The 24,881-nt window shown below is 43.0% G+C and overlaps 2 protein-coding genes and 1 non-coding gene across 3 annotated transcripts in view; all 3 read left to right on the top strand.

The window, feature by feature from the left end:
* The window catches only part of LOC129773836 (uncharacterized), a 71,464-nt gene that overhangs the window by 33,099 nt on the left and 13,484 nt on the right, over positions 1-24,881 (top strand). The window contains exons 11-12 of the mRNA XM_055777491.1: positions 3,211-3,279; positions 3,425-4,062. Coding sequence (XP_055633466.1) covers positions 3,211-3,279; positions 3,425-4,062 — 707 coding nt within the window. The remainder of the gene's footprint in view (positions 1-3,210; positions 3,280-3,424; positions 4,063-24,881) is intronic.
* Positions 4,126-4,270, top strand: LOC129780662 (U4 spliceosomal RNA). The gene has a single exon (XR_008743994.1). It is a non-coding gene; the product is annotated as a U4 spliceosomal RNA (small nuclear RNA).
* Positions 6,566-24,396, top strand: LOC129776028 (uncharacterized). The gene is made up of 2 exons (XM_055781396.1): positions 6,566-22,659; positions 22,783-24,396. Exon 1 carries the CDS (start codon positions 17,684-17,686, stop codon positions 21,221-21,223), a length of 3,540 nt encoding a protein of 1,179 aa, XP_055637371.1. The 5' UTR covers positions 6,566-17,683; the 3' UTR covers positions 21,224-22,659; positions 22,783-24,396.

Below are 24,881 nucleotides of genomic sequence, written 5' to 3'. Positions count from 1 at the left end.
GAAACGATCCAAGCAGCATATGGACACGTTCGTCAAGCTTTAGTTCAGACAACGGGAGGTGTTCTTCGACGACCTGTATCGAAACTGGCTGTACTCGATGTAAGCAGTAACTGTGCGGTCAAGGAAGTCAGTGGACCGCACCCGGGGGAGGATGTTGCCACAGCAACATCGAGTGAACTGGCAACAATTTCTTCTAATTTCTAAAACAATTCCGATATTGTTGGTCAGCAGAAAAGAAAGGTTAAGACTTTATATAGGCCACTGATTTGTATGTTATATATTGCCATACTATTGAATGAAACTAATACCTTACAATTATAGATTGAAGCCGTAAATAAATAAGCTGTTCGGTAACAGTGTCGCCTTTACCTTTGGCTGAACCAACAAATGGAGTGGGCGAAAATCATCCAGCTGACCAATTCGAACTATCAAGCATGGTCGTTTTCCGTGAAAAAGTTGCGACGGAGGGAGCAGCTCTGGAAGCACGTGGAACCAGGTACTCCTCCGGAACCGATGACGGTCACCTGTAATGACGGTGACGAGAAGACACTGCCCACGATTCAACTTATGGTTGATGAGAACCAATATGGATTGATTCGTGACAAGATGACGGTGAAGGACACGTGGACGGCTCTGAAACAGCACCACGAGAAGACCGCGTTAGGGTAACGGGTCACCCTACTCCGGCAGATCACGAACCAGAACATCAAGATCGGCAACAATATGGAGGCTAATCTAGCGGAAATTGAGAAGCAGTGCACACGTCAGGAAAATTCTGGATATGAGATGAAGGAGTGCCTCAATGTGACGCTGATATTGCGTGGACTTCCGGAGTTGATCAATCCTCTGACAGTAGCTTTGGAAGCGCAAAACGAGGATGAACTTACCCTATTAACAAGTTTTTTTTACTCATTTGAGCTCTTACTCCTTGTATACACATGGGCTCCGGCGAATGAGCTCGCTCCGAAACACAGATCAAATGTTTTGTTGTCAGCCTCGTTTTTACACTGAGTTTTGCGCCGTATTTCTATACCTGTTTTGCACCGCGCTTGAATCTGGGGTGGCATTTCGCATTTCGAAACGAGTGATTTTTGTTCTTTTCGATCACTTTTGCCATTATGAATCTCGAAGCGAGCTCGAAACGAGCGAAATCAATAAAGCAGTAGTAGAGTTTCGAGCGAAGTTTGACATTACGTATCATTGTGTTCGAGCATTTTTCAACTCGGAACGAGAACAAATGTCTCAACAAGAAATGGTTGATCGTCGTATGGGAAAATGCTAGTGAAACGTTGATTTTAATACTAAACCTTACACCAAATAAAATTTCAATTGCATTTCCTTTGGGTTTGACGTCTATTTGTACAAGTATGTGAGTATAAATACAATATTTTTAATTCAGCACTATGGAATCAGCATCACATTTGCAGTACATTTGTTCATTTTCCGTAGAATGTTTAGAATGGGTATATGAGTACCATCAATAACCGGGTATCTTGAATTTGTCGAAGAAATATTGCTTTGCTTCATTAGACGATGTTGTATTCAATACGATCCATTTCTCACATAAGCTTCATTCCAAAAGTAGCATCATTTCATTGAACACTGATGAAACTGTTGGTTGAGCCATACCATGTAAAAATTTTTCTTTTTTAATACATTAATTTGGTACGGCCAGAAGCCAGAAGATTCAAAACTGCAGGAGTAGCAGTGCTTCTAAAAGTTGTTTGGAACACGGTTGTATCCGAAATATTTTGAAATGCTTCTCGACTAAGTCTGTTATACTGCCGAAACCTTGAAACAAAAGAATGATTATTATTTTTTCTATCAGAAACGTATATAAGACAAACTCACTCATTTTCACTTAGTGAAAGAGAGTCACTTTTATCCCACAACTCTCGCCTCTGTGGAATGAGCGTGCTCTCTTCTTCACTATCGCTATCATTAATCACAATTTTAATATAATATCATATTAAATTTGTTTTTCGGCATTGCAATAGTCGTGAAGTTTGCTTTGTTTACATCCCCAAAAATTTTACATTTTTCTTTGAGACAAATTTTGGTCGAAATCTATTCGATTCGAGTTTGTATTATCTCGAAAAGAGTTACTCGTTTCGAAATGTTATTTTTAAGCTTTGCTTAGAACGAGCGAAGACAAAACGGGTGCTAGAATTTGATGTGTGTGTTTGTACAAAATGAGGCCCGCATCAAACATGGAGATGTTTAGTACACCCATACCTCGCTTTACGGCCTAGATTCGTTCCACGAAACTTGGCCGCAAAGCGAAAAGCCGTATAAGAAATCAATCAGTTTTCAAAAAACTTTTGTTTTTGATTTACAAAAAACTCAAACTTTGACGGCTGTGCGATACAAGTAAATGAAGTCCGATTGAGCTGATATTTTACATAGGGTAGTTCTTCATGAGAACCAAAATTTTTAAGAAAATTTCGTTTAAAAATTCGAGATGGCCATTTTCATTGGCACTCGAATACAAACCTACCTAGATATATCGACATCGAAAAACAATTTTTTTTGCCGTTATAGCGAAACATTTTAAGCCGTAAATCGAAAACGTGTCTTAATTGGAGAGGGCCGTAGTAGCGAAATGCGGTATGAAGAGCGGCTGTATAGCGAGGTATGGGTGTATCTGAATTCTGCGCTTTCGTGTTTATGAATTTTTTGAACTTCATACCAAGAGCGAATACGTCTTTGTTATGAACGCGCGCTGATGAACATTAAACTCAAGTGCGGCACAGGTACCCCGACAATGCAACGTAATTGACTGCAAGTGGGTGTACAAAAGTAAGGAAGGCGAGTCTGGGCAGTAAGATACAAGGCAAGGTTGGTCGCACAAGGTTTTTCACTGATTATGGCGTTTGCACCAAAATCACGGATAACGCAATAAAGGACTAAAAAAAACTATCCATCTATAAGGTCGTTGATACCACTGGTCTTATAATGTGAAAGCCATGACCAAAACAAAAAATCAAGAATGTACCACTCACTGACATATTTAGGAGCGCTTCTTATAATTATTATAGGACTCGCTTTAGTGGATAATCGGGGTTCCACTGTATATATTCTTTTTTGTTATTAGCCTTATTCATTGAAGAAATTCTAGTCGTCCTCAAGATTTTTCAACAATTTAACAAACATTCACTTTAATATATAAGGATAGTATGTAATCATTATTTTAAAAACTTTATTTCACAGCATTCTGATGATACTCCTTTTTATGTCAGCCCTGAAGAACAAAAGAAAATACATTACGACTATGATAAGGTAATTCAAACACAACTAAACATATTGAACTTACTTGCATGATAGTGAGGTCGTATTTGCCAATATTATTTGCTTTTTCGTATTTATTTGTTACGTTGCGTTTCATAGTTGTTTCCATTTTCAATCATTTATGTTATGCTAACAGGAACTCACAAATTTCGTCCCGTCACCGATTCCACCCGCAAAGCCGGTACGATGTCTGCGTTGTCAACAATACAGTTCATGCGCCGAACACCAAAAATTATTTCCAATTGAGGCTAACTTACATTATGACAGGGTCGATCCCAATAAAATATCATTATGTGAAAGTCAAGTCGCTTACCACAATGCTTGTAATAACATTAACTTGTTGACTGACAGCCTCTTGCTTTTGCATGGTCAAACAAGGACTGTAAATATTCCGCCAAAAATAACAGCTTCTAATGTATCGAGCAGTACTTCGAATATCAATGACTGGAATCAGTATCATGTAGCGCACGACGATGAAAAAGGGAAGGATATATATCATGATAGCAAAAGCTCAGTACAACGCAGAAATACAGAATTTTCCCATCATTGGAACATTAAATCAACAAGACAGTTGAACTTACATAACAACTCACGCAATCATCACTGGCTTGTCCAAGAAGCTGACCATCGGAGAAATGAACAACAAACAAGCATTCATACCGTGTCGGATCCTTTTCAAAATAAGAAAGCAAATAGAAAATCATTGCCAGACTCTGTGATACAAACCATTACACAACGTGTACAAAACCTCGGGATAGGCGTAGATCGACGGTGGTAAGGAGAAATTCATCTATTATATCGGTCTCATAATTTATATTTACGAACATACATTTATTTAGCTTTGCGCAGTGGCGATATCGTAATCAATGAGGTTTTGCCGAGGTGCGATTATTGCTAGTTGAAAACTGAACATACCTTTATTGATTTCTAACAGATAATATGAAAAAAACTACCAGAAAAAATACTCGAAAATTACTAGAAACAATTGAACACACAAAATAGATCGCCAACAACTTACCTCGAGCCCGAAGGGGGCTCTGAGTTCAATCTCAGAGTCATCCATTGACAGTTTTCTAATTAACTGCATGTTTAGACCTAGAAATTGCGTTTCCCATCAAGCTTCCTGAAAATGAAAAACAGGAAGTGGGTTATATCTATGGTATAACCGCAAGGGTGACGTAGGACTATCGTTGATTTAGAGATCATTTGTATGAAGTTGAATCTGAATTCATTCTGAATGAATGAATATTTGGAGAACTTCGAAAACGAGAGTGTTACGTTGGAGGCACAAGGTTTTATGCATCCAATATTGGATACGGAAATATCCTACTGATGGGGAAGAATAATCTTCAGAAGCTATCCTGTTGATTGCGATTGATTGAAAAACCACAAAACCAAATGTATTTGGTCACAGTGTAACATGGATAGAAAACATTCAATTAAACCCTTTCACATGAATATATTTTGAAAATTCCCAAAGGAGCTGGCAGATTATTTTCAGTAACGATTAGATATTTCCACATTTTCCTCGATACTGGAAGCCCACCAGTGGTTAATGCCAACTCGATAACCACCTGTTAATAGCACTTGATTGAAACATATTTGGTCACAGTGTTACATGGATAGAAAACATTCAATTAAACTCTTTCACATGAATATATTTTGAAAATTCCCAGAGGAACTGGCAGATTATTTTCAGTAACGATTAGTTATTTCCACATTTTCCTCGATACTGGAAGCTCACCAGTGGTTAATGCCAACTCGATAACCACCTGTTAATAGCACTTGATTGAAACATATTTGGTCACAGTGTAACATGGATAGAAAACATTCAATTAAACTCTTTCACATGAATATATTTTGAAAATTCCCAAAGGAACTGGCAGATTATTTTCAGTAACGATTAGATATTTCCACATTTTCCTCGATACTGGAAGCCCACCAGTGGTTAATGCCAACTCGATAACCACCTGTTAATAGCACTTGATTGAAACATATTTGGTCACAGTGTAACATGGATAGAAAACATTCAATTAAACTCTTTCACATGAATATATTTTGAAAATTCCCAAAGGAACTGGCAGATTATTTTCAGTAACGATTAGATATTTCCACATTTTCCTCGATACTGGAAGCCCACCAGTGGTTAATGCCAACTCGATAACCACCTGTTAATAGCACTTGATTGAAACATATTTGGTCACAGTGTAACATGGATAGAAAACATTCAATTAAACTCTTTCACATGAATATATTTTGAAAATTCCCAAAGGAACTGGCAGATTATTTTCCAGCAATGATTAGATCTTTCCGGAACTTTCTCGATGCTGAATGGCATCCTAACGGAAAGAGTTCTGCGCGTGTATGTGTCGATCCTTCGCCGTCCACCTCCTCCAGCACGTTAGGCAACGATGTTGTCTTGTCGATGTCCTCACGAAAAATGAATGTGTCTCACCACCAGAATATCGCTTAAGTATGCTTTTTGTGTGTGATTGAATCGAGAGAAGGTGTGGTTTACGATGGCAATTTGGAAGGCAAACTAGAGGGGAATGAACTCTCTGAGCTCGGAACTTTCGGCGACTGAGCAATAATCGATTGCGGGCGCATACAATATTGGATACGGAAATATCCTACTGATGGGGAAGAATAATCTTCTGAAGCTATCCTGTTAATTGCGATTGATTGAAAAACCACAAAACCAAATGTATTTGGTCACAGTGTTACATGGATAGAAAACATTCAATTAAACTCTTTCACATGAATATATTTTGAAAATTCCCAAAGGAACTGGCAAATTATTTTCAGTAACGATTAGATATTTCCACATTTTCCTCGATACTGGAAACCCACCAGTGGTTAATGCCAACTCGATAACCACCTGTTAATAGCACTTGATTGAAACATATTTGGTCACAGTGTAACATGGATAGAAAACATTCAATTAAACTCTTTCACATGAATATATTTTGAAAATTCCCAAAGGAACTGGCAGATTATTTTCAGTAACGATTAGATATTTCCACATTTTCCTCGATACTGGAAACCCACCAGTGGTTAATGCCAACTCGATAACCACCTGTTAATAGCACTTGATTGAAACATATTTGGTCACAGTGTAACATGGATAGAAAACATTCAATTAAACTCTTTCACATGAATATATTTTGAAAATTCCCAAAGGAACTGGCAGATTATTTTCAGTAACGATTAGATATTTCCACATTTTCCTCGATACTGGAAGCCCACCAGTGGTTAATGCCAACTCGATAACCATCTGTTAATAGCCACGCGTGTATGTGTGTGTAGCGATGTCTTCCCAGAGAACCGTTTGTGGCATCACTCTCCTCCTGATAGATTCCCTTCTGGCCTAGGGTGCACAAACAGGCTCTTGGTGACACCGTTCATCCGCGCTTTCATGATAAATAAAGAGCTTCACCGCAACAGCGACAACATGCTCCAATCGCTGTTCAATTAGAACTGAGTGGATTTCCGAGCGAAATCACCAATCGCTTATATACCGATTGGTGATTTCAATAGCCTGTTTTGAAAGCAATTTTAAGACTATTGAAACAAGTTTTTGGATCAAAAAGTAACAAGTATATAACGCGTAGACATTTTATCTTTCGAATGAAGTGTTTATCATACCATTTCGTTCAGTTGTTTAGGAGCAATTAACGCTCAAAATCTCGGTCTCCGGCGTAACGCTTTCGTTTTCGAAACTTTGATTTTACACCCCGGTATAGAAATGAAAGACGTAGTCCTACGTCAAAACTGTTGTGCATTCTGAATGCTGTATCATAACTCAAACGCCCACACCTTTACCTTGATCTCTTCTATCAGATTTTAGGCAATTGTCGAGCTGCTTATTCGAACACTTTCAATCACAATTTCTTCTTGAATGTTTATTTTTAATTCTGAAATTCTAGAAATTCTGAGATTGTACCGCGGATTGTCCCCAAAATGGCCAGAGATTTATTGTTTGGGCAAAATTACTGATCATTTAAAAAGTTTGATTCGAGCTGCAATTAAAATCAAAACAAAATCCTAGACACAAGATCCAAACAAACACCCAAGGAAGCCGGTTGACTGATGAACTATTCTAGCAAATGGTTATTACAATTGACGTGACAAATGAATGCAAATCTGCCTCTTTATTCCACCTGACTTCAATCCACACTACTACTCCCCCTGACACAAATCACGTTACCCGCGTAGTAATAATTTTATTCCAAGGCTAATTTGGACTACAGATGATTAAACGATCAACTACATCAAGCGCACATAAGACAGCTCCAACGCCGTTTCCTAACCCTAAGAGGTTCTGGCAACACGTGAAGGAAGAAAACATGGCTCCCCTCAACCATGACTAACGGTGTAGTGGACGCTGTCACCATTCCGGTTATTGCAGAATTATTCCGTAAACAGTTCAGCAGCGTTTTCAGTAACGAACGAACAAACAGTCAAGACGTAGCAGCTGCATTTCTTTCTCAGCCGTGGACCGTTTGCTATTACCAGAGAAATGGTTGTCTCAGCCGGAAGTAAACTGAAAATTTCGAGGGGTTCCGGTCCTGATGGTATTCCGTCCTTGGTCCTGAAACGCTGCTTGCCTGCTCTAGCAACACCTCTAGCCAATACTTTCAATCTCTCCCTGAGGTCGGGTGACTTCCCATCCTGCTGGACGGAACCTTACGTTCTTCCGATTCACAAGAAGGGTTGCAAAAGGACTGTATCGAACTATCGTGGAATAGCCGCTTTAAGTACTATGTCGAAGCTTCCCGAGCTAATTATTGAATTGGTTTAACATTCGCCCACTGCATTTCGGTGGACCAGCGTGGTTTCATGTCCAAGCGCTCGACGACTACGGATGGGTCGATTGCATGAAACCCAAAGCAATACGCAAGCAACGATATTGTATCCGCTCCATCTTCAGTATATGAGTCTTAGCTGCCGAGCCCAACTTAATAGCCCATGTGGACAAATTGTCCAAAGTATCCTGTAATGGTTTTTGCAGATCGACGGAGGAGGATCCCCTAATGGAAACTACTCCATCATCTGCAAGTTGTCGTAGCGTGCAATGCCCCGAAAGGCAATAGTCGATATCATTAACATAAAAGTTGAATAAAAGGGGGCTCAAACATGAACCTTGGGAAGGCCCATATAGCTTAGTCGAGAGACTCCCAAATTTCCATGAGCAAAACCCATGTGTTTTTCTGACAGCAAATTATACAAATAATTATTTAAAGTTGGCGAGAGTCCACACTTATGAAGTTTATCTGATAATATATCAAAAGAAACATAATCAAAAGTCTCTTCAAGGAAGATCAAAGCCATTTGTTCTTTACGAGCAAATGGTATTTGAATTTTGGACGAAAGCAACAATCATTCGTTCCTTTACCTCTTCTGAAGCCAAACTGCGTTTCTGAAAGCAAATTGTTCGTTTCAATCCGTTTATCTAAATGAGAAAGAATCATTTTCTCCAGCAATTTTCGAATGCATGATAACATTGCGATTGGTCTATATCAGGAATGCCCAAACGGTAGTCCGCGATCTAAAACAAGGCGATGCGCCTTATATTGAGATGTGATCGACTAACTCCACGAAGATTTACAATACATTACCAAATGAAGCAAAGACAGCAACAAATCTTCGAAGGTTCCGTAGTATTTGTAAAGAGTTTTTGAAGCATGATTTGGATTTGTAACCCAGTATAGAATCAATGTTAATCAATGTTAGCATGTAAGATAACGAAGTTATAACGGATATTTGTGTTTCTTAACTTATGACTATGATGATGATGGTATGTTAATTGTTTGCGGAACTTAAGTCGTATTTTTTTTTCCTTAGTCGTACATACAAATTTAATTTTAAACAATAGTTTGAGCCCGCGCGCGTTTACACACATAGAGAAGCATGAGATTGAACATGAACAAATTTTTCTCGAATCAGATAAAAACGTTCCAACGGGTTTAATGTGGAAACCGGATTGAAGCTAGGGATAGCTCAACTGGAATACTCGTAGAATCATCTTTTCAACAGATAACGAGATTTTTCTGTGTTGTGGCGGATCTCATTGCAGATTTCAGGTGGATACGTTTATACCGACTCCATCTGCGCCCGGGTGAAGATCAACTATCCTCGCTAGTGGCCATTGTAAAGGTGGGACGTTGTCCTCGCGAAGGATCACAATGCTGCCGATACGTATAATGCTTTGGTGAAGGTTCTTGGTTGGTTGCTGTAGTCCAGTGATGTACTCCTGGCTCCAGCGCTGCCAATAACGTTGGAAAAGCTGTTGTCGTTGCTGATAATGAGCTAAGCGGTTAGTGGGTATGGCGGTAAGGTCAGGATCGGGAAGAGCCTTCATTGATGACCCGATCAAAAAATGAGCTGGGGTGAGGGCCTCAAAATCGTTTGGATCATCTGATAATGGTGCTAGAGGTCTCGAATTTAGGGTGGCTGATATTTGTACGAGAAGAGTACAAAAGTTCTCGTGACTTAGCTGGTTGTTACCGATTTCTTTTTTCAGGCAAATTTTGGCGGAGCGCACCGCTGCCTCCCATAATCCTCCGAAATTGGGAGCGCGGGGTGGAATCATATGCCAAGAAATTCCTAGCTGGGACAACTCAGATCCAATAGCTTGTTGTCCGGCTTTGCTGTTGAGCCCCCTGTACAGATCATGTAGCTCGTGCTTAGCGCCTTGAAAGTTTGTAGCGTTGTCGGAGTGAATCTGCGATGGAATCCCATGGTGCCCGACAAATCGGCGAAGGGCAGACAGGAATCCAGCTGTCGAAAGATCCATGACAAGCTCTAGATGGATTGCCTTGGTCGTGAAGCAAATGAACACGGAAATATAAAATTTCAGTGGGGCTGCTCGACGATGAGGTGGCTTCAAATAGAAAGGCCCGCAAAAGTCAACTCCAGTTATTAGAAACGGGCGAGCTGGACGTATACGAGTAGAGGGTAGTTGCCCCATTGGTTGTTGAATCGATGTGGGGTTTGAACGAAAGCAGCGATGGCACTTACGAAGGATGAAACTGACGGCCCTCTTTCCATGTATTGGCCAAAACTCCTGTCTCATAACTGCAAGCGTAAGTTGATTTCCTCCATGGTGTGTTTGGATATGATAATATTCAATCAGTATGCGTGTTAAATGATGTGATTTTGGCAAAATCGCCGGATGTTTCGTCGAATAATCCTCCAGAGCATGTCGTAGACGACCACCGACTCTTTTTATGTTATCTTTATCTAAAAAAGGAGATAATAGCTTTAATGGTGATTGGCGAGAAACTTGGTATCGCTTCTTTAAGGAGTCGATTTCTTCGTTGAAACATTCTTCCTGAGCCAGTCGTACGAGAACCATTTTTGCAACGTTGATTTCATATACTGTCAAAAACACAGAAGTGTTCCGTCTTATGGGGTTTCGACAATTCTCAATAAATCGTAGACAAAGCGCAACTATCCTAATCAATGGAAGGAAAGTAGATCGAAGTGAGAAGATAAAAATGGGTTCATTCACAGTGGCGGTTGTGATGGCTATGGGAGCGAGAACTCGAGATTCCAGATCTGTTTCCTCAGGAACGGATATAGAAATGTCCGTCTGCCATTTCAATGGCTCCTGTTTCAGCCATGAAGGTCCTTGCTTCCAAAGATCACTGATCAAAAAATCTTCAATAGGCATTCCTCGGGAAACAAGATCCGCAGGATTTTCTTTGCCGGCTACATGTAGCCACAAATGTCCATATGTGCTGTCTGGATAACTGAAACGCGGTTTGCGATGAAAGTTTTCCACGAATTCGGTGGGGCCCTCAGCCAATGGAGAACCACGGTTGAGTCCGACCAGAAAAATGAACGGATGTGATCTAACGCGAGGGCCTTAATAACGGTTTGATATAACCGGGCAGCTTCTCTCGCTGCGCATAGTTCTAATCTCGGAATCGTTAACCGCTTTAGTGGAGCGACCCGAGATTTCGACGATAGAAGTTCAACACGTACGTTGCCCTGTCGATTTATGGACCGAATATACATGCAGGCTCCGTACGCAAGATCCGATGCGTCGGCGAAGCAATGAAGTTGAACGTCGACGTAATCTGGAATGAACCAGAATCTGGGTATGCTGAAGTCGGCCAATTTAAACAAACGGCTATGAAAATTAATCCATTTCTGCTCGAGCTGCGGCGGTACCGGAGCATCCCACCCGGTTTGCAGCAGAGCCAGCTCCTGCATAATAATTTTTGCGGTGCCTACCACGGGCGAGATTATCCCGAGAGGGTCAAATAATTTAGCGATCGCAGCCAGTATGCGCCGCCTGGTCCATTCACCTTCATCATCTCCAACATTGTAAAGGAACCTAAGCTGGTCAGCTTTCGGTTCCCAAGTAATCCCTAGAGTTTTAACCTTTTCATCGGGATTTAATTCAAAGGTTATTGTGAGGTTAGTTCCTAACTGTTCTTCAGGAATGTCAGACAACACTTCAGGTCGATTCGAGCACCATTTACGGATTGGAAAACCTCCTTTGTTCATCAACGACGTTAAATCTTCCCTCAATTCGATAGCTTCGTCGACACTTGGGGCTCCTCCAATATAGTCGTCGACGTAGAAATCCTTTTCTAGCGCTGATCGAGCTTTATTACCTTCCATTCCTTCGTCTTCAGCTAGCTAGCACCCGTGTTGCTAAGAAAGATGAAGGAGTGAGTCCATACGTAACTGTGAGTAGTTCGTACACACCTATGGGCTCATCTTTTGAGAAGCGGAAAAATATTCGTAAACGGAGGTTGTCTTTGTTATCATGAAGTATTTGTCTGTACATTTTTTCGACATCTCCCACAAGTGCTACCTCATACTTGCGGAAACGTAAGAGCAAATTCAATAAGTCGTCTTGAATTACGGGTCCTTTCAAAAGAGCGTCGTTGAGGGAGTAACCGCTGTCTGTACGCGCCGAAGCATCAAAGACGACGCGTACTTTTGTAGTCGTGCTTGCTTCTTTGATCACCGCGTGGTGCGGCAAATAAAATACCTTCCGCCGGTCCGGTTCTTGGACTTCTGATTGAAGCTCCAAATCCGATATCTTCCGCATGTGTTGCATAAACAAATATTCCTTCATGAATGAATGATATTGTTCCTTCATGTTCTGGTTCCGTTCCAGTCGTTTTTCCAATTTGCGGTATCTATCCATTATGCCATTACTCGAGAATTTCCCAACATCCGATCCCAGTTCGTATGTTTGGGTAACTTAATGATGTATCGACCATTTTCTGATCTTGAGTGTGTTTTTTTGAAGTCCTCTTCGCATTCTTGTTCCTCCTTCGACCAAGCAGGCTGGTCTTCACAGCCATCTACCCGCCAGAATTTTTCGATCAGTTCCTCGAGTTTCTCGGTGGTTGTTGCTGTGCAGCATCGCACTGTCCTTTTCCGTGGTATGCTTTCATCACGACCGGAAACAATCCACCCAAAAACTGAATTCACAAGTATCGGTAGCTTCGGACCCAAGACCATCTTTTTCACTTCCCTGTCTACCAAGAAACCGAAGAAATGCTCTGCGCCTAATAGAAGATCAATGCGACCACTGAAATTGAATTGAGGATCCGTCATCTGAAGATTGGGAGGAATATTCCAATGGGAAATTGGTACCGTTGCTGAAGGAAGTTCAGCTGTGACCCGCTGTAACACCAAGAAATCCAATCCAATGGAAAAATCGCTAACTCGGGAATGGACCGTTGTACTAACCGCATGTCTCGCCGTTGATTCAGACTGTCCAACTCCCGTTATTGGAATGCAAATCCGTCGACGTTTAAGCTTCAGCATTTGACACAGCCTCTCACTCATAACATTAACCTGGGATCCATTATCCAACAACGCTCGAGCTAGTTGTTTATTACCATTTTGATCGTGTATCGCTACTACCACCGTAGAAAGAAATACTCTAGAACTCAAGCTATTCTTTTTAGTTCCGACACTATATGATCCTGCTGTGGATCCTTCTGCTGCATCACTGTCTCTTCCGTCTGTTATTTCTGCAGCGATGTGCATCCTAGCTACGTCACTTTTCCGTCCAGTCGTTGATTCGTTGTCTTCTGAACTGCCGCTTGTTGCCTTTGCTGGTTGAAATCCCGGATGTATCAATGTGTTGTGTTTCTTCCCGCATTTCTTACAACTAAACTTCGAGTTGCAATCTCGTACCCAGTGACCTGTCTTAAAACAATTGCTACATAAACGCTTGCCGTTGACGAAATCTAACTTTTCCTTCAGCCCGAGATCCTGGAATTTTGAACACCGTACCAAATAATGCAGATCGCCACAACATAGACAAGTAGGCTCGTTCCTTCCGCCTTCCGAAGAAGCATGCACCGCTATACGCTCACGTTTCATAATTGTCTTGGGTTGGACCGAACCATTGTTTGCGTTGGACAACACCGCATCTAATACTCTTGTTCGTTTCTTCAAGAAGTCCACCAATACCGAAAATGTTGGTTCTTTTATCGATGCGGCATGATCTTCCCATAACTGCGAAGTGCGAGAATCCAGCTTAGAGCACATCCAATGGATAATCATCGCTCTCCAATGTTCCGTCTTCTCACCCAGTTGCTTCAAGATCTTCAGTCGTTGATCAAACTCGTCCAGCAGTCCATGTATTCGTCCCGCCGTCTCTTTTTCAATCCTCGGGAATTCCATCAACGCCTGGAGATGTCGCTTCTTTAACAGGTATTCATTGGAGTAGCGCTTGCTGATGGTGTCCCACGTTATCATATAATTTCCGTTGGTGATCGTGAGAGACTCGATCAGTTTGGCCGCCTCCCCTTTTAGTGCAGATTTCAGATAATGAAATTTCTGCACGTCACTGAGTTCATTAGAGTCATGTATCAATGATACAAACGTTGACTTGAAAGAAAGCCAGCCTTTGAAATCCCCGTTAAACTCTGGTAGAGAAATTTGCGGTAACCGAACGCCTGTGTGCGCACCCAAAGCACCATTGTTACGACCAATAGTGTTATCCAAATTTGCTGGAGATGGAGGTGGTTCTAATTTACCCAGCAGGCTAGCCCTAATTTCGTAATAGCGTTCTTCGTAGTCAGCGTACGCTTTCGTAATATCTCCTTCTAATTCGCCCTTCGTATCGACTTCTGATAAATCTTCCTGAAGCTCATTGAATTCTTCCCAAGATGCTTCAAGCTTATCCAAACGGGATTGAACTTGCCCCTTTTTAGTTTCTGGATCATACTCTTCCAAGAAAACTACATGCCGATCGAGAGCAGCAAAAATTCGATCGCGTTTTCTGAGTTTGTCCTTAATTTTCCCAGCCATACCCTCACTGTAACCTGCTCTTGTTTTGCTAATGTGCACTACTCGAACGCCGCTCCGTTGGACCAACCAATGAAATGAAATAAAATTCTCACGAAGCACCACCACACCAGAATAATAATTTTGGACAGCTACTAACCTGTAGCCTGTCAAGAACAGGCCTTGATTTAATTAAATATCTCCTTACGCTTTCGAATATAGTATATTTATACAGATGTTCAGCAAGATCGCTCACCACCTCTCGTCCGAGTACTCCAGTTTCCAACAATGTGCTGATTGTGACAGCTATTTCAAACTTCCCACTGATTTTTGTAGTACGATCTGCTTCCTTGACAGCAGCCAAACCGATGTAGAGATGCCGAGACCGTGGCTTAGGATACGTTATCCGAATCGTCCGCTGTAGATTGGGATTACTGTCCAGTTGCAAAATAACTGTAGCCTGCCAACAACAGACTTTGATTTAATGAAAATATTTCTCAGCACTCTGCACTGATGTGAATCTGCAGTACTAAACGTACCACTCGATCAAGCAATATTGCTCACCACCTCACGTCGAAGTCCGAAAATGATCACTGTTCGCGCCTTTGTGTGTGTGTATCAGCTTCAGACTGTGTTTGCCGCCTGATTTAACACAGTTTGCTTCCTCAACAATTCCGTTGTAGTCAGTCCGATATACAGCGTTATCCAATTGGCGTGAAATAATATCACGATACGATGTTGCCGTTCCAATGCCGTTCAAGCGTTCAATGAAATGAAAAATTATCTTCCACAGCATCACTCAAATCAGAATAAAAATATAGGACAGCTACTAACCTGTAGCCTGTCCATAACAGGCTTTGTATTTTTTGATATTTCGAATAACGCCTATCGTCTGTTCAAGAATCCACGATAACCAAGAGTGATGATTGTCACCTACCAACCGATGTGACTCCACCGTAGCATATAATAACATTTGAAACAGCCGTCCGATGCGATGTAATTCGATTCGATTAAATTTCCATATCCAGCATAATAAATTCCGTCCGTAAAAAGCTTGCCGTTGAAATATTTCACCACAGTATTTCACCAACAACCAGCAGCTATGGCGTTCGGCGCCATCAAGTCCTCTTGAAATATTTCAGCGACGATCTTATTATCTTCAAGACAATGTAACATGATCCAATTGTTCTCAGAACAATGGATTGATGAGTCAATTATCCTCAGAACAATGTGACACTTTGATGTAATGATGATCCAATTATCCTCAGGATCGACCCAACTCAACCACGAATCCTGGTCACGGCACCAATGTTGGGAGATTCAGGTTCGTGGGTTGAGTACTACCTCCAATAGTTCCAAAGATGCACCCTTTAGCACTGGAACGTACCTTTGGTCCTACGTTGTGAAAGCTTTTATTTGTCCAAACTTAATTCCTTCCTTTCCTATTGAATACCGTCCTTTCCAAATCCTTCACGAATCCAATTATCCGCCTTCCTTTTCCTCCAGAGACTCCAACAACTCCAATCATTTAATTTGTAATATGTACCAATTTATTAGAATCACTTTTCATTATTTCTTTTTTCACAATAATAATTTTTTGTATTTCACAGTATTTATTTCTTGGTGATCGGTCGGATACTGATCACTATAGCAATTGTATCTCCCTTTTTACATGGTCTATTGAGTTTCGTTCGTGTTCGATCTATTGCTATAATTTTCTAAGTGTATTGTGAGTGTAGCTTATCTGTGTTATTTGTATAACAGTTTGTACAGGGTGGTCATTTTGTGTGTCATTTCAGTCTTGAAATTAATGTTTGATTTTAATTTGTTACATTTAAGTTCACGATGGCTAAATATGCAAACATAATGAATTATGTATTGTCTTTTGTGTGTGAGTGTGTCCTTTTTTATTACTCATTTTATCTTAAGACTGATGATGATGGTATTAATTGTTTTTTTTTTATTTAAATTAAATTTTTCAATTCAATTTAAAAAAATAAAATAATTGTGAAGTCTGCAATAGTTTGAGCCCGCGCGCGTTGTCAAACATAGAAATACTTGAGATCGAGCATAAGCAAAAGTAGTTTATCGCGAATAAAATAAAAGCATTCCAAGGGGTTGTATGTGGAAATCGGAATGAAGCTAGGGATAGCTCAAACGGAATACTCGTAAATTCATCTTTTCAACAGATAATTATAACGAGATTTTTCTGTGTTGTGGCGGATCTCATTGCAGACTTCAGGTTGATACGTTTATACTCCATGTTGAATGTAGGACCTGAAGTATCGGCTGGAAGTAGGCTTAGGTTTGCTCAGCTGTCTGGTCTCGAAAACGATTAACAGACCGTTTTCGGGTATCCAGTGAAGCAGGAATTCCTTTGTAAATTCAAGGCTTATACTGACATAGGTATTGGGTTCAATTCCTGATCGGTCAAGGATTTTTTCGGGTTGGAAACTTTCTTGACATGCCTTGGGATAAGTAGTGGGCCTGAAGTATCGGCTAGAATTAGGCTTGGGTTTGCTCAGCTGCTTGAACTCGGAAACGATAGAATCGTGGCCGGGGATCTGATAAAGCGGGAATTCCCTTGTAAATTTGTGGCTAATACTGACATAGGTATTGGGTTCAATTCCCGATCGGTCTAGGGTCTTCCCGGGTTGGAAATTCTCTCGACATGCCATGGAATAAATACGATCAGATAATGGCTTATATTGTTCTTTCGATTAGTAATCTATGTCTGCGAGATAACCAGTCCGTTTTCCTTTCAATTTCAATTTGCATACTGGTTAGTTAATGAAAAATATAAATACCGTAATATAATAATTATCAATAAGATAACTCGTCCCGCTCAAACCTTTGTAGGAGAATGAGGTGGGACCATCATCATCTTTATAAAAAAAAAAATGTTCTCAAATGGGGATCAATATAGGGTAGGAGCCTGCCTGTTGGTCTCAAATGTTCCTATCTCACGCCTCCACTAAGATCATATGACGACAGTTTTAGATCGGGCGTGAACTGGAAACACACACCTGGTCTTGGCTCCGAGAACGGGTGTCGAAAGTGGCTAAGTGAGGGGGTGCGAGCGAGTCAGAGCGCTATATCTCTCCCGGGGAAGGCCTCCCGGGTCATGGAGGCCTTGCCAACCCGCTGTCTCCCGGGCAAAGGAGATACATTCAAAAAAATGGAGCTACGATCACGAAGAGTAATTAGAATGCGATCACCCGAGGAGGGTCCCCGAACTGGAGCTGGTCCTGGAACGGGCGTAAGAGCGAGCGGCCAGCGGCTGGAGGGCGATGTGCAAGAGCGGGCCACCAGCCGGGTTCAACCCGAAGAGCTACCGCCACACGGAAACAACAGCCATCGACATCACCCAAGAAACGCTGCGCCTACGAGACGTGTTGCGACTGCCAGACGACAGTCGTCCACACTTGTGGGTACCACTAGGCGCCGGATCATGTGGACACACGAAATGAATGAATTCGTGATCCGCGCCTATTACATCTGCACTGCTTTGGAGACGGACATGAGCGGTCGCCCTCGAATACTAACAATGTTCGAGGAAGCGTATCCAGAGTTCGTCGGGAGGCTTGATCAGAACGCGATGAACGCGAGGCGTAGAGCGATAGTACGCAACAACATGCTCTCCCAAACGCAAGTCGACGAGATCAAGCAGCAGGTGCAGAGAGAACTAAGCTCCAGAACGAACAGAGCAAGCGATGTGTCGAGACGAAGTTCAGTACGGCTGAGCATTTCATTCGCAAGTGGGGCACGCGAATCAGCACCAGTGGAGGCCACAGTACAACAACCCCCTGAGCCGGAAGATCCACAGCCAGATCAACAACTACTACGCGATCTGGTTTTCCACTACGACGAGGCAATCTCACAGTTCCGCGACACAGACCCATTGTCGCGCCCCAGGATCCCGAAGTTGCAGCATTCCCGCAGGCTGACAAGTGCAGTAAAGCTCATGAACGAGCACGTTCTTCCGCTGCACTTGGTTGATGCTGAGAACATGGAGGAGCTGCAACTGAAAGTTTACTGTGCTGCTGTGGCGACCGCCAAAAGTTTAGGATACCGTATAAGGCCAAGAGGCGGACTGCTCCAACATCTCCGTGAAAGGCGTGAGCCTCCATGGCGAAGGAGATTGGAGCAACGGATCCTAAACAAGCGCGCCGCAATTGGAAGACTGATGGCGTACAAAAGAGGCAGCAGATCGGCGAAATTATGTCGCCAAGTTGCTGTGATCGTGCGGCCTACTGAACTTCGCCAGCTGGGAGCTCACCAGCTGACGGAAAAACTCGACACACTGGTACAGCAATTGAGCGTCCTTACAAAACGGCTGAAACGTTACTCTGACTCTGCAAAGCGCCAGGAACAAAATCGGATGTTCAGAGATAACGAGAAAGCGTTCTACGACCACATTAGCGACGAGAAGCCCGACTACCGCGAAGGTTTGCCAGATATTAGCGATGTGACGAACTTCTGGGCTGGTATTTGGGAGACCCCAGTAGAACATCGTGACGGGCAAATGTGGTTAAGAAGGGGGGAGGTGAGTTGTGGTGTAATTGGAGAGATGCCAGCTATCATCGTCGGAGAGAACGATGTCCGCGAAGCCTCGCGGTACCTGAGGAACTGGGCAGTACCGGGCCCCGATGGTGTCCAGAACTTTTGGCACAAGAAGCTGACCGTCGCACATCCAAAGATAGCTGAGTGCTTCAACAAGGTGCTACGTGACCCACACAACCTTCCTGAATTCGCCACCCGTGGCGTCACCTTCCTCCTCCCGAAAGACAGCAACACATTGAACCCATCAAAGTACAGACCGATAACGTACCTATCGAGTCTGTACAAAATACTGAGCAGCATAATTACCGCCAAAGTTTCTGCTCACTGCGAACAACATCACATCATCGCAGAAGAGCAGAAAGGATGCAGGAAAAATACGCATGGCTGCAAAGACCAGGCCATCATCGACGCAGCCATAGTCGGCCAGGCGGTATATAACCAGCGGAACCTAAGCATGGCCTATATCGATTACAGGAAGGCTTATGACTCCATACCTCACTTGTTTCTCGTCCGGGTATTGGAGCTCTACAAAATTGATCCCGTCGTCGTTAGGTTCCTGCAGCATGCGATGAGGCAGTGGAGCACGTCTCTGCACCTTAGTGATGGGGAAAATGTGTTGCAGTCTAGAACGCTGCAGATAAAGAGGGGGATATTCCAAGGCGACTCTTTCAGCCCGCTTTGGTTTTGTCTGGCACTGAACCCCCTCAGTAGGACGCTCAATAGAAACGGTCATGGCTATAAAATAAGGTATGGCGACGGCGCCCACGAAGAAGTGACCCATACCTTCTACATGGATGATCTCAAGGTCTACGCTGATTCACGTCAGCGTCTAGGTGTAGCTATCCGGGTTGACGAAGACATAAGCAGGGACATCTGCATGGAGTTCGGCCTCGACAAGTGCCGCTGTGTCCATCTGCTGAAAGGACAACTTACCGAATCCGGAGGTTACGAGGTCTATGACGGCGAGTTTATAAGAGACATGGTTCGTGGCGAATCCTATAAATATCTTGGATTCCGACAGCTCACCGGGATTCGCCACTCCGACATCAAGACGGAGCTACGAGACAAGTTCTTGAGTCGAGTGAACTGTGTCCTGAGGACTTTCCTCAACGCGGGGAACAAGGTACGCGCGATCAACACATTCGCGGTTCCCCTGCTGACCTTCAGTTTTGGTGTAGTCAAATGGAGCAAAACTGACCTAGAGGACCTTGAGAGGAGGATGAGGAAAGCATTTAAAGAGGCCGAAATGCACAATCCTCAATCGGTACTGGAGAGAGTTTCACTGCCACGCAAAGAAGGGGGACTTGGAATAGTCGACATATCTGCACTGTGTATTGCCCAGGTACGACAATTGCGCGAGTACTTCGCAGAACGCGCCAACCAAAACGCGCTATACCGGGCTGTCTGCGCCGCCGACAGAGGATACAGCGCTCTGCACTTGGCGCAAGCGGAGTACCAACTCAACTGCAATCTGCAGACAGTGGAGGAAAAGATTGCAGCTTGGAAGCAGAAGGCAGTGCATGGTGCCCACCCCCATCAACTGGACCGGCCACACGTCGACAAGGCCGCATCTAATCTGTGGCTAACGCGTGGTGAACTCTCTTCAGTAGTAGAAGCCGACATGATAGCCATCCAGGACAGGATAATGCCGACGAGAAACTGCAGGCGGTACGTCTGGCATCAAGACGTTGATGACATTTGCCGGATGTGCCATCAACCAGGGGAAAACATAGAGCACATTATGGGAGGCTGTCCCGTTTTGGCCAACGCAGCCTACACCGAGCGCCACAACAACGTGGCCCGTATTGTTCATCGACAACTGGCGCTCCAATGTGCTCTACTGGAAGACAACGTACCAAACTACCGGTACCTGCCTGCACCTGTCCTGGAAAATGACCGTTTCAAGCTGTACTGGGATCGCACTGTTCTGACCGACCTCTCGATCCACCACAACCGCCCAGATATAATGGTTTACGACAAGAGCGACCGCAAAGTCACCATCATCGATGTCGCTATTCCACTGAACCAGAATCTGAAGGAGACCTACGGTTGCAAAATCTGCAAGTACCGACCATTGGCCGTGGAGCTCAAGGAACTGTGAGGGCTAAGGGAGGTCCCAAGAATTGTTCCAGTCGTTCTCTCTGGAACTGGAATTGTCCTGAAGACACTTCTGGAAGCGCTAAAGCTGTTGAATATGGAGAAGGAATTGGCCGGCATCCAAAAGTCGGTCATCCTTAGCACCTGCGCAATTGTCCGACAATTTCTCGGTCAGGACTGAAACAGCACGAGCATGCAGATACGTGCATTCCGCAGAGCCTAGTCCCCCTTTGGCATTCAGAAGCCCGGGGGCAGGTGAAAATTCTGGCTAGGTTCGCCTAGTTAAGAAGTGAGATAAGTCTGCCAAAAAATAAAAGTGATGAAATATCGACGTCCTCCGGGTGTTACCGTGTTCATCGGCCCACAAAGATCGCTGTGCACTATGTAGAGAATCACCTTGGACTTCCTCTTCGCCTTCTTTGGAAACGGTGTACGAGCCATTTTTCCTTGCAGACAGGTTTCACAGGTAATCGTCAACCCGCAATTCTTCACTTTAATGCCTTCAGCCAACTGCCGACGTTCCAGCTCAAGGATGGCCTGAACATCACGGTGTCCTAGTTTACGGTGCCACTCGTGTATGCAGTCCGTCGCATGGTTCTGTTCGGTGACAACGTTCGTCCTCTCTACTAGACGTAGGTGATACAAACCGTTCATTCGAGGTGCCACAGCAGCAATTCGTTGTCCGCTCGCAATCGTACAACCCTTCTCATCGAACGTGACGTTAGCGCCCTTCTGCACCAACCTTCCGACGGATACCAAGTTCATATCGAGCTCCGGAACAAAGAGAACATCGCTTAGCAGGATTTCCTTTTCTTCGCCATTTAATCCGTAGCACTTTATTTTGCAGCTTCCTATCCCCTTCACAGCAGCCTTTTTGCCATCCGCAACCGTTACGAAACGTGGTGTATCGTCCTTCGGTTCTTCCAAGCTCACAAAATACTTCTCATTCGTGCTCATATGCAGACTTGCAACTGAGTCAACGATCCAATTCACGGCAGCATCATCCCAGACACTGAATGCAAACTTTTTTTTTCTGAAAGTTATGGATTACTCCATAACCGCCCAGCTTAGCTCACCTCTATCTAATTTATCTCAGGCTCGGCTTCCGAACTACGGGGGACTCCCTGTACCGCGGACGACACTGTCACAACCAAGAGAGAAGACCAATAGGGCTGGTTCGAAATGAAAGCTATGTAAAAGAACTGGTAATTGGTTTACGATTTACAAATTTTTATTTTAATAGTTTATTCGTTGCGGCGCCGTTCGTCGACCGTTGGGGCCCTTCGATGACACGTGGTTTGTGTAACGGAGAGAGAGGAGGGTCTGTAGCACGTACCTTCTTCGTGGTTTCGATTACGGGTTGATTCGCTAGCGAATTATCGGATCCGTGGCAGAACTTGTTATATCTGTTGTACTCAAATTGCGCACGGGCGGCTGGAGGTACGTAATCCGGGGGCACGCTTGGAAACAACGTGGCGTGAACCGGAACGTCCCTGTTTTCTTAATCACACGCCCAGGAGTATAACACTCACTTTTCTATAATTTTTCACTATCTTTAAATAGGTGTTGGTCGCTTCCAAACTCCAGCTAAAGTGCCCGAGGCCTTTTTCATTTCCCTCCACGAAACCTTAATCCTTCTTCCTTTTTCCATCTACTCTCCTCTCTCAATCTTTCCTCTCCCAAATATTCCTCTATCTCATTCCTTCCTCTCTCTCTCTCATACTTCCGGAACACCATCAGCTTGCCCGCCGATGTTACTCAAGGGGGCTTTCGATCGTGGCAAATTACAAAGTTGAGTTAGTACAATATACACTTAAACTAATGTTAGTTATTACAATTAACAATTCATACAAAAAAATTACATTTAACGACAATCTTATTAATGAATCAGCCAACAATAAACAAAACAAACGATTTACTTAAAGACTATTTTTGAACGATTACTACATTTAATTGAACAAAAATTGAACTGCCCTGTTGCGTCATTGGTCGGTAACAATTCTCCCCTCGGTAGGGTAGAAAAAATATGCTAGTAATTTTTCGTCCAAACATAGTTTCGCACAACACCCACTCCATCCGTGAAACTCTGAATCGGATTCTGGATCATGTTTTTTTTCTTGTATCTGTTAATCACCTCGATCCATTTCCATACCTTTAACTGCCATATCTCGCCATACTTGCTCCCGACCACTCTACACCAGAGAAAAATTGTCATATTACTACTCACCAGCTTCTGCCTAATTCCTTTTCATCCTCTCTGTTCTAAACCGATAAAAACCTAACTAATTACCAGCATTACCATTTACTCTCTACACTCAAAAGACGCGTCCGTCTAAAAAAAATCATTCATTCGTTCCTTTCACCAGTTCCCATTCATTCCCTAAGTCTAATCGTTCGAGACAAAAATAACCGTTCCTGTTCTCATAACTACGCGTAACCCTAAAGGGGTAATATATTTATTACTACCTCCACTTATAAGTTCTCCGAACAACTATATCATGTGGTTCGGGGTCATAAGGCATCATTTCAACTCCGCTCAGTTTCCAGCACAAATTCTGATGAGAACTGTCTGTTACTGACCATCAGCGTCTCGATGACTCCGGTCTCCAGCGAACCCACATTATTGTCAGTTGATCGGATCCCCTATTCATTGAGAAATATATTTTTTTTTAAATCAAAATTCCAACATCAAACTATTCGAACCGCGGTTTTCAAATGCTGAGTTGGTGAATTCTGCCTTGTCTGTCATCAGATATCGTCTAGCATCACTGAATAAACAGTGTTTAGAGATGTGATCTGCTATGTGACAGATCGTAATGAAACGAACAATGAAAAAGACATTTGTCAAATTTATGACAAGTGGTTTTGTTTGTTATTATGAAATGGAACTAGAAGCATCGTGGGGCGAAAAGTATTTTGCCTTTTCTAAGGATATACAACTAATCTCCTTTTTATTTCTAGGTGGATCAAACGATCGATCGGGAAGGCGAACAGACGCGATTTTCAAAAATACGACCGAAATGGAAGGATCAGTGAAACTCTACGATTTCAGCGATGTTATGTTAGAAGGACAATTAAATCACCCTGGTTTCAAGTGGGCAGCAGGCCACACTCCCAAGGATTTTCCACCGATTTCCTCTAGTTCATAAGAAGAATTACCAATTCTTCTCTTTATTCGTGCTGGTAAAAACAGTGGACCATATTTCGCGTTATAGGCTTCGCTCGCATTCGATTGCTTCATGTTGCGTCTGTATACGAGTTGACCCGCTTGAAAAGTTTTAGCATAAGTTCGGTGTCGCAAATTGTACCGAGTTTTCCCCGCTACATGTGATTTTGCCAAGTTCTTATGTACCAAGTCATAAATACGGCTGAACAACTGTTTTCGTGACTCTGTTCTCTTATTGATGAAAGCTTCATCTTCTTTCGCACCATATTGGTGATCGGTACCTTTTGCAAATGCTTCGTGACCGTGGATTACAAAATACGGTGTCAATTCCGTAGAGGAGTGAACTGAAGTGTTTAGTACGGTTTCTATTTCGGCCAGTTTACTATCCCAGAGTCTCTGGTCTTCTCGAACGTATGTTCTAATGGCAGCATTGACTGTTCGATTTACCCTCTCTACGGGGTTGGCTTGAGAGTGGTATTTCGAATTCAGCCAATGC

Source organism: Toxorhynchites rutilus, chromosome 3 (assembly GCF_029784135.1).
Source record: "Toxorhynchites rutilus septentrionalis strain SRP chromosome 3, ASM2978413v1, whole genome shotgun sequence".
Taxonomy (NCBI): Eukaryota; Metazoa; Arthropoda; class Insecta; order Diptera; family Culicidae; genus Toxorhynchites; species Toxorhynchites rutilus.
This window is presented reverse-complemented; position numbering and strand designations above follow the sequence as displayed.